Below are 11538 nucleotides of genomic sequence, written 5' to 3'. Positions count from 1 at the left end.
TCAAGTTTCATCATCCACAAACCACCATTTTATGGCCTAATTTTGGACAACCTTAATGATACGAAACTCCATTCCAATCCGACATAAAATTATATTTGTTAAAATTTCTATTTAATTATGTGTGACTATTTAATACATTTATATTGTTTAATATTTTATTCCACAACCAACTTTAAAATATTAAGATATATTTTTAATATTTTATTATATTTTTATTAAATATATATTTAAGAAATAAAAGACACTTGTCTTGTGAATAAAAAAATACCTCTACCTTTCTCTTTCATTTTGGTTTCCCGAGGTAAGGTTTTTTGTCGTCGGGTGGCGGACGGCCTGCTTCTCCCTTCTATGTTCTCTTCTCCTGAAGTCTGGTTTTTCACCTTATTGTCGTCGCCGACTTTCTCCCTTCTTCCCCTTCCCCTCCCCCTCCCCTCTCCCCTCACCTTCCTCCCTCCTTTCTCTTGATGTTGTTTTTTGGAGCGGTTCCTTTCTGGGTTGTCGCCTCTGGCCACTTTGGAACAGTCGGTTTCCTCTCCTCCCTCACCAACCTTTCTCCGGTTCTCCGCTTTCTCGCCTTCCCTCTCGCTCCTCCTGCTTCCCCATGTCGGCCTCCCTTGTTTTTCCAGGGGGTTTTGTCTCGGGTTAAATAAATGTTGGAGGTTTTCTCGAGTTGGCTAGGACTCGCTCACTCGGATCCGGTGTATCAATTCGCTCGAGGCTTAACTGATTCGTTTGTTTTCTTCGTCTGATCTTAACGGTTTAAACAAGTTAGATGATCTGGGATGGCGTCTTTGGTGGGAGCGGATACGACGCACTAGTCAACGTGTCTGTTTGCTAGTGGCTAACATCTTCCTGAAGAGCAAGAGGTGTGGTTTTGATGGGTATTGGTGGCGGAGCTGTTCTTACCGGCACAAATTTCTAGGATTTGGCGAATTTCTGGGTATAGTTTATGTGTTGGTAAGGGTTACTACTGTGTTCTCTAATTTGTTTTACTCTGAACTCATGTTTCAATGTACTGAAACTTTCTACTATGAATTACAAATGTTTCCCCCAAAAAAACACACATTTGCTGATACACAAATGGTCCCGTACATGTGACATCTCCCCCCTTTTTGTTAAATAAATTTACTATTCAATATTAATGAACTAATTACCTTAATCCGAGCCTTTTGTTTTAGATACTGTATAAATAGGAGATATGTTGGACAACTATCTCATGTTCTCACAAAGCTTTGATTCTATCCTAAGATTTTATGTTGGGAAATCTTTTGCTAAAACCCATTGATTTCAGTATTTCTTTCTTTTATAAAAATTGACAAATATTCACTCCACAATTAATGCCGGAATCTCAACTTAGCTGACTCTAAAAAAAGAATGATTGCAAAAAATGAACGATGCTATTTATTGCTTTAAAAAGAGAAGAAGAAAGAAAATACATCACTTCAATTATGTATGATTTGTTTTCTTTTGTGGGGCAAGAAGCTTAGATCCTCCCTATTCCAAAAACTCGGCTCTTCTTCTCACACTATCTGTAAGGGTTTCATAATTTCAGAGCTCACCTGATTCTGAAGCATCCTATGCAATTTCATTTTCTCACGTCCCACAAAGCTAAATTTCTATGTTTCTTTTAGTAACAATAAGCTAATTTTATTTTGTAACTTTTAGGAATAATATAATCTCTGACTCTTGAACTTGATAATCAGGTTCACTTCGGTACATGAACTTGACAACCACATCTATTTTGGCCTTTAAACTTGTATTCCATCAAGATTTGATGTTATTGGAACAGGATCGGATCAATCGGTCAGACCAATTGGATTGATAATCAATCGATATAACAATTCAAACAAAGAGGTTGAATCAAAAACAGCTTGAAATTGATAAAAGTCGAAAATTAGGACAAAACTCGACAGTTGAATAGGTTGAACCAGTTTAATATTTTTTAATTATTGTTGGTCTAGTGGTCGAATTTGGTCGAATAAGGAAACGATGGTCTGATTGGTTTAACTACCGATTCGGTTAATAAAAACATTGGATGTGACACTCTAGATTATATCACGTCATCACCTGAAAATTTATATAATTATTTTTAACTTTTTAAAATGATGGTGTGGCACAATGTTAGAGTGTCACGTCATTAAACCTTTATACTTTTCAAGTTCAATGACTAAAATAGACCTAGTCAAAATGAAACTAATTGCCAAGTTTGGAGGCAAAAAATTATATTATTCTAATTTTTTTTATCTACTTACATAACTTGTTTTTAAAAAAGAGACATATTTTGAAAAGATTTTTTTATTGGAGTTTTATTCGTTTTATAAAATTTAAGTTGAAATTTATATTAATTATTATTTTATATTATAACAAAATACTTTAATATTAAATACTAAGAATTGATCCATTGGCGAAGGGCATTTACCCATAGTCACTATGTTCTAATAATGTATACATTTTGTATAGTGATTTGCTCCTATGAGTTGTAAAAGAATACTTTAATACTATAAGTTGATAGTTTTATGCTTAACGTTATCAAAATTTTATTGTTATTGATTTTATATATTATGGTAGTGATTAAATTATTGGATTTTAAATGTAGTTATTTTTAATTATTATATTCATGTGTCATGTATAAATAACTATTATATAATTTTTGGTTTCATTAAATTTTTATAGAGGTTAAGAATTGATAGAATTATTAATAACTTCATTTTTATATTTTATATTATGCAAAAACAAACACTGAAATTAAATTTTAAAAATAGTAATTTTATATTTTTTTTTTGAACAATTATAAGTTCTGATCATATCTATTCTTTTTAACACAATGCCTAAAACTACCCATAGCCTCGATAATGCGCTTTAGCGCACTCGAACCCACATCCCCCTGCATTGACAACAATGCCCATGCCAATCGAGCTTAGACTCAATCGGCAAAAAGTAGACATATTTTATGTTATCTTGTTTTTCCAAAAAATTATTTAAGATTAATGATTAAGTTTTAATTCAGTTGGTATCGTTGTTATTGTAACATCAGGAGGATGTGTGTTTAAATATGCTTGAGCACATTTTTTGTTGAGGGATTAAGGATTTGTATAAAAAAATATTATAGATTTTGGAAAGTTAATTAGGTATATAGAGATATATGTATTTGTAATCAAATAAAGGCATTCAAGAATGGTTAAAACACTTTGGAGATTAAGGGTTAAAATGCTTAAAAGTGGTTTAAGTTGATGGAGCAAAACTAAAATGATGAAAACTGTCTTAAAACATAAATTATATATTTAGTTGAGCAAGGGGTTGTCTATCAGCTTAAAAAGGTATTATATATACCCCACTACTACCATGTAAGAGAAGCGACATATATACCCCACAGCCACAAACTGCATACATCTTAAGCTATATCGGATCCCACCATAGCAATAGCAATCATGTGTATTTTCCAAAACAAAAATATTTAATGCTTTTAATTTTTTATTCAATACATTAAACTTTAATTGCGATTCAAATGTATATCTTTTCATTTTTATATTTTATGAACATAAGTATTTTGTGGTGTTACCTCAACAATGTATTAATAATTTGTGAAAAATCAGAATTACATGATATATTAAATCATAAATTTTTTTCTTTATTAAAATCCAAAAAGATTGTTAATCAATAAATTTTTGTCCCAATCTTTATCATGAGTCACGTCAGGTTTTGTGTAAAAAAAAAAAAAAACAACAGGTAGCCATGATTGTGTTAAAACTCAAATCTCCATTGATGGGCATGAGATTAGTTATAAAAAGTAAGTTAGTTTTGGATGAACATATGGTTTTGATTCGGGGAAAACAGAGAATGAAAAGATAGATGGTAGAGGGCAATCATTGAGTTATATTAATTTATTGGATTTGATGGGTGGAGAATAACAATACGAGGCCACAGTAACAAGTAAGAGAATAATTTGTAGTTTCCAAAATAGGGAAATAATATATCTACAAAATTTTATGTCAGTAGAAATAGAATTTTCTTTTTCTTTTTCTTTTAAAAGAAAACACTTGACGTAGTGATACGATTTTTAATATGCAGTGGTCATAATCAAGGGCTGCGTGTGCCTGCAAAATACAGCAACATGTTAGAAGAAGATGAGAGAAGTGTTTGGGAAGAGATTCTTTCTGCCCTTTATTTCCACAATATAATCCTTAAACACCTGTCTGCTCACAGCTTCTCTGTTAAACACTCGTAAAGCCGACGATAGAATATATCATTTGTATTATGGTTGCTGTATAATATTCAAATTCAAGTCTTATGGTTGCCCAACACTTTCTAATCTGCTATTATTTACATTTCATATCTTGTAGAATTCATTGATATTGAAGCTATGTTCCAGCCTTGCTTGCATATGTTGATACATTACAATGCCACATTAAAGTTTGATTTGTCCCAAACATTTTGTTAAATTAACTACTTTCATCAGAGAAACTCCCTTATTGAATCTATTTCAGTGGAGAATACAGTCTTTCATCATCATTGGCTGCTATCTCTCAGTCACATAGAAACTTACCTCATTAACCTATAAAGATAAGCCTCTCAAAAATTCACCATAACTACTCACATGAAGAGTATATATGTACAGTTTTCCTATTTGCACGCCCACTGTAACCACTCAAACCATTTGTTTGTATCTAACACTTTTTATTTTATTTTATTTCTGATACAACAAGTGAGGAGTATTGTGGGTTCAAGTATTGGGTTTGTATTCGAAACCTAATCATAATGACAACTGCATTTTCCTGTTGTTAATAGTAAATGCTATATAACCAGGACTACTTTCGTCATGAATGACTGATAACTTGCTTGAACAGACCCTTTACCAAGATTTATGAAGAATGCAAATACAACCACGTCTTCCTTTACTAATGATTCCTTTTTCTAGAAAATGAGTCATTTATTCTATTACCAGCAAGAAGGGGGGAATCCAAATATATAAAACCAAGTATGAAAGAAAAGGTGATTGATTCAAAGAAAAGGAAGGAAGATATAGATGTGGATGAGGTTAGGTGTTTGGTTGTGAGTTGAGTAGAGCCCCTTTTGTTGCTTCTTTAAATGGAATTAATTAAATGTGGTAAAGGGGTAATAAACCTACTTTGTGGGGATTGATGCGTGTAATCAGACACAAACTTAACCTTTTCATACATATTCTTTTGTTCTTTCTTTCAAAGCCGCAGCATCAATTCCTTCTGCTCATCTTCTTCAGAATCTCTTTCTATCTCTCCCTGTGTGACTGTCTATTCAAATTTACTGTAGGTAGGAACCCCACCCCACCATTGGCTAGCCTTCTTTTTTATTTTATTATTCCAAATTAACTGAATGAGACATGATCCTCGTAGCATACCTGAAATTAAAAGGTGGAGAATCCAATGATGGAGGAAGTCTGCCACCCAATTACTTATATTTGTTAGATACCACATCAACCCAGAAAAACATCATCATAATAATTGATAATAAATAACAAAAAGTAAAGCTTGATTTGTATTGACAAGACAACCATGATGCTGCCAAGTGCGAAATCGCTCTTTCTAATATTCAGATATGTGTATAAAAAATATTAATTTTCAGAGAGAGATATAAATTAGGCATATTCTAAAATTTGAGTAACCACATAGCTGACAAGTGGCAATATATATTCTCTGCTGCTGTAAACGAGTTGAGAAAAGATGGTTCAAAACATGGGCGCTGATCTCTCTCTTTTTAATTAATTAATAATATTTAATTATTTTTTTATATTATTGATACATAATTTTAATAATTTTTTAACTTAAACTCGAAATTCGAACCTCAAACCATGAACCTTAAATTTGAACTATGAACTATGAACATTGAACTTAGCCTTTTGATTCAAGGTTCAATTCAGAGCTCAAGTTAAAAAAATCGCCAAAATTATGTATCAATTACATAAAAAAATTGCTAAAATGTCATTAAATAATTAGAAAGAGATACAATATGACGCGACGTCCCTATTTCATACAATCCTTTTTCTGTAGCAGTTTTTTACTTTCAAGTTCTCCCTAATACTGATGTATGTATGTAAGGAGTGAAATGATGGGGTGACTTTTGAGATGAAACGATACCTTCATCCAGGGTTCATAGCCTTATGGGGAAAGTTTGCTTCTTGCTTACCTAATTCATTTCAACTGCCATCAATTCACAACATTGTTGCCTCAAATATATAAAGGCGTAGTTGAATTAATATCACAAGTCAATTCAATATTAATTTAGTAAAAAAAAGTATTAACATAATATTATACATTTTAAATAAATTATATTATTACAATTGTAATTTTGCCTTTTCTTGTTTAAAAAATAATAAAAAGTTGAAAATTTTAAGATCTGAACTCAAGCCATCAACATTTATGAAATACATATTTTACCACTTCAATCAAATCTTTATGTTGATATTTTACACATTTTAATTTGATTGCACAAATTATTTCAATCACATTATTTGTCTATTTATATCATTATTTAAGTGTATGACTGAATTGGTATCACAAGTCAACTTGATACCACAATATTATAATAAACAATTGAAGTTCATTTAATATTTGCATATACTTATGTACCCCAAACACTTGTAATAAAATTTTAGAATTATATAATGTCCATTTAAATAAATATATACAGGGCCGAGAAATGAGAGCATGGAAGTGTCCGTTGGAGAGGCTTGAATTCAAAATTCTAATGTTTAATAAGAAAAAGATGGTTGTTTGATTTAAAATTAGAAATATAAATTCATACAATCCACAATTATGAACGAAGTTATACAAAATTCAAAACTCCGAAAACAAATTTTATATTTCTTTTTTCATTCTTTTTAGTATACTGTTTCCAGAGTCCATATGAGATGGAAGTGAGAACTACCTACTCAAATCACATCGGAACTTAATCATGCATTGACCACTGGCTCTACCTCTCACTAAATCCCATCTCAAACGCCTCTTTAAGCTTCCATGTTTTTGTAATAAAGTTTGCAGTTGTTTAAAAATGTTAAACGCAACCTAAAATTTCATAGGGAGTGTCTAAAAGTAATACCCAATATATATAAAAGACCCAAAGCAATGACTGCCATAATCCATTTGAATTTTTTTTTTTATACTATAACCCATTTGATTATTATTACAACTATAGCCTGTTTACAGTTAGAATGAATAAATATTTCCCTTAAATGATCTAACCCATGTTATATAGACCCAGAAATTTCTTACTACCCAAAAACACAATAATGAAAAGAAAATATGGCATAGATAAGAGAGAGATACCCCTTTCCTTGGCTGCATTTTCAGACAGCTTGGATAACACCAGTTTTGCCCTTGCCTAAGTCTGTGGCACCAACCGGGGCATTTGCATGAAATGCAGATTGTCTTGATGGTTCTCCTAGCAGTTTCAAGGATAGTGGTGAAGGCTCTCTATGCCCTTTCTCGCTCTCTCCTATACAGAGCTGAGACATTCCAACTAGTTCATCTACATTCACAGGTTCCTTGGGAAACATCGGAACAGGCTTCAGTACTTGATGTTGAGATGCCTCTATGCCCTTCCCTTCATCATTAGGGGCTAGATTTGGTGGCCAAAATGGGTAAGCAACAGGTGCGTAAGGTGAGATGAAACTGTGGACAATAGGTGTGTATCCGCTTGATACCATCATGGTTTCTTCGGTTCCTTTAACTGTTTCTTGTGCTGCAGTATCTCTGTGTTCAAATTCAGAGTTGAGACAAAGATTTAATGAAGGTGTTGAATTTGAATTATCCGCTTCTACACGTGAAGACGGTGGCAAAACTTGTTCTTCCCGAACTGCCGGTGTATCTGTAGCCTGCAAAAGCATACAGAAGTTAAACAAACCAGAATCGATGAGAGAAAACACCCGGGTCTGTACTCTGTAGCTTAGTTTATGAAATACAGAAGCTAGTCTAGCACAAAGGCACAACATGCAGCCAACCTGAATTTAATCTGAATTCAACAACCTGAACCCAAAGCTGACCTACAACCAAAATAGGATGATATTTGTAGGCAAAGCAAATGTGTCTAGTGTTAATCAGAAGCTGTGCAGTATCAAACTCAAGTATGAACAAAATTCAACAACTCAAAGCCCAACCCAAACCCAGCCGCAACCAAATTGTTGGCTAGATTGCATATGCTGTTGGTCTCCTTTGCTATAGAGCAAGATGATTTTATTTTCCCATGCACATTTGGGATCAGAATGTGCTAGTTGAATTCCTTCAGTAATGGCAGTGGACCCAGATATTCTCCTTAGCACTTAGAAAACTATCTTTGCATTAACCATGTGCATGTGCATGTGCATGTGCAAGAGAGGCACTGTTACTACTTTTAGGAAATGCAAAAACAATATAAAGAAACACAACAAACCATATCATTTGGAACCATGTCGAAAAGGCTTGAACGTCTCTTTCTTCGGGTAACATTACTTTGACGGATGAAATACTTCTGGGCATGACTTGCTACCTGAGTTGGTGTCCTTGATACAACAAAGTTTCGAGCTATTCCCCGCCAGTCCCCTTTCCCTAATTTCTGGAGGCCAATTAGAAAGAGCCGATGTTCCTCTTCAGTCCATGGAACACCTGTAAAGCAACTAAATATCATGGCTAAGAACCTATAATTTACTTAAGTCATATTTACATCCCACTCATTAAACTATAGGTGCTAAACCGTTCTCTGCCCTGTCCTCTATTAATGGTCAAAAGTTATTACGTACAAATGGTCAACTATCCATTGATGTTCAAGCAGAAACTATACAGTATTTTAAGCTGTGCTTGGAAATTCATTCCTTGCTGTGAAAGCCAATAATACATAAATGAAAATCAGAATCAAACTAGTTGCCAAAATACCTGTACTGCAGGAGGCATATCCAGTGAACTTGGATGTCCTCAACAGCCATAAAGAACAAAATGTGACGGAATCACCATAAAATGCAGAGCATATCAATTGCTGCTGCCTACCTAGCAATACAATACAGCTTTCTTCCAAAGGATCCAACTACCAACAAATACTTTCATGAAACTCAATGCAATTCTGATCATATTGCATGAACTGATGTACAATTGAAGCTTCTACACATTGCAGTGACTAGACCAAATTTTGGTCCCAAAATTCGACCAGGATACGATGCTCTATGTTCAGAGGCATAAGCCAATTTCCCAAAATAATGAGGTGAGACACAACTGAAGCCTCGGTCTTCCAAGCCATTACCATACTCTCCTAATTAACTACTTTCTGTTCCCCGGGGATGACAACTCTATCAGGAACCTAACTAACAAGCAAAACTAAACTTAGCAACTACAAACCATCGTAATATCAATTTCAGAATTAAATATTCACTAAAGGACGGATTAGTGTAAAATTAAGAGACTAATTACAGCAATCAGTGACGGGACAGTCCTCATTTTCTAAACACTCCTGCGAGGAGTTACTTACTAATAGCTGTTTGATTAAACACGACGCTGAGAACTGCGCATGCTTGAAGGCAAAAATGTCACTTTAGCTCCATACCATGTACCAATACTGAGGTTACATGCAACTGCCCATACATGCAATGCATTTAAGCCACTTAGGACATGAGTGGAGATCATAATAACACAAGTTGGAACCATAAAAGCAGAATTGACGAATCAGCTTTTCACCCTGGTTCAGACATATGGTGAAGTAAAAGACAAATTCAATTATTACAAAGCAGCCAATCATCTGAACTCCCTATATTCATGTGGTCCCCTAAAGGCCAAACTACCCTAACAAGAACATTAAAATTCGTAAAAAAATCCATGCAAGCCTGTTCAAAACAGAGAAAACAAAAGTACTTACTTTCACTAAATTAATGGAATTGACTAAATTATGGCCTAATATCTTTTCTGCAACTTTATTACCTTAATATACATGCCGGACTGTTTATTTAGTCCCTAATCATGGGTTATTTAAATAATCAAACATTATCTAATAAAAGTATTCGCGCATAGCGCATACTACTTTTAATACCATATAAAAGTAAGGTTAAATATCATGAACTAGTTTGAGAAAGAATAAACAAAAGAAAACCATTTCCTTATACTACTGAACTCCAAAAGTTCTCTAAAACCCCAAATAGAAATGGAAATTTGGGCAGTAAAATTTTCTTGGACAAAATTTTCACTAAAACTCAACAATTTAATATACCATATATATTTTGAGAAATAAATAAACTACCAGTAAAAGAAAGCCTACCCACGCTTGTTGAAGGTTAAGTTATACAAATAAAGGAATTCCTAAAAGATTATTATAAATACAGAAAGTTAAGACTGGTGGAGTACTAAGTATGAAGATTAAATAATAAATTTTCATTTAATTTAAACTAAATCTTAAAAGAAAAAAAAATCGTTGAAGGTTAACAGACTCTTAAGTTGTCGCTTACTGATAGCAAAGAGATTAAGTAATTAAACAACCAAAATAAACTTCATCGAAATCCAAATAAACAGCCTTAAAATAAACAATAACAAGCTCAAAACACGGCGTTTTAGAATAATCACCTTTCTTTCTCTCTCCGCGAGGGTTAGATGAGGTGTGTGCGGTGGGCTCATCAGAGAGGTACCCGTCGGGCACGTGGTTCGAGTCACGGACGTGATCCGAAGAAGGAGAGTCTGGGTTAGGCGAAGCGGCCGCTGATGACGAGCTATGGTAGTGCGCTGACGACAAATTTCCCATACTCGCACTCTTCTTGATTATCGACCCGTCCGTCAAACGAACGCCGAATAGTTTCACTCCTCCGCAGCCAACGCCACCGCCACCGCGCGTGGGACAGGTGCGGGAGTTGTGGCCGTTGTTGCTACAATGCGAGCATCGCCGAGTCATGACTCCCGCGAGCCAAACCAAAATCAAAGAAAAAGCAGCAGCAACAACAACAACAACAACAAAAGGTGATCGGTTTTTATCTATTTATCAATATAATTGAAAAAGAAAACCAAGAACAGATTAATACAAAATAAGAAGAGAGAGAAAGGTTTTGTTAGAAAGAAAGGAGGGGAGGTTGCATGAAAATGAAGTGAGATTAAGGAGGGAGGAGTATAAAATGGGGACGATATGAGGTAAAGGGTGATATAGGAATTTTGAGATTTAGATCATGGTTTCAGGATTAGAGGATCACGGTGGATCGTTCGTTGGAGATGGATAGAATGACGGTTTCACCCCTTTAGTGGAAAATAACGTCCTTCGTTTTCTTTTTTTGGGTCTTCGTGTTTGCGCGTGTTCCTGTTGCTCCGGATTTTTCCATTTCTTTTCCTATTTATTTCAATTCCATTAAATTAAATTTACATAGAAAAATCTGCATCATGTTTTTAACAATAAAAATATACCTCATTTAGTATCCATTTTCAAATTTCACGACTAAAACCAATACCTCACATCCTATATTTTTTGTTAAACTTAAATAAAAATATATAGATTCCACAGGAAATACTACCTGGAGGTTTGTTATCTTATTTTAAACTTAAATTTCACTTCTCACATTGATTTTACTATTTT

The 11538-nt window shown here is 33.9% G+C and overlaps 1 protein-coding gene across 1 annotated transcript; it reads right to left on the bottom strand.

Annotated features, from left to right (window-relative positions):
- Window positions 1–7098: 7098 nt before the first annotated feature.
- On the bottom strand, window positions 7099–11161 carry LOC105769941 (transcription factor MYBS3). Its single transcript, XM_012590921.2, has 3 exons — window positions 10548–11161; window positions 8401–8612; window positions 7099–7846 (listed from the first exon to the last, which is right to left on the bottom strand). The coding sequence occupies exons 1-3, from the start codon at window positions 10867–10869 to the stop codon at window positions 7319–7321; spliced, it is 1062 nt and encodes a 353-aa protein (XP_012446375.1). The 5' UTR covers window positions 10870–11161; the 3' UTR covers window positions 7099–7318.
- Between the last annotated feature and the right edge of the window lie 377 nt (window positions 11162–11538).

The sequence above is a fragment of the Gossypium raimondii genome, chromosome 5 (assembly GCF_025698545.1).
Source record: "Gossypium raimondii isolate GPD5lz chromosome 5, ASM2569854v1, whole genome shotgun sequence".
Lineage (NCBI taxonomy): Eukaryota > Viridiplantae > Streptophyta > Magnoliopsida > Malvales > Malvaceae > Gossypium > Gossypium raimondii.
Note: the sequence above shows the minus strand (reverse complement) of the source record. Positions and strands in the feature narration are given on the sequence as shown.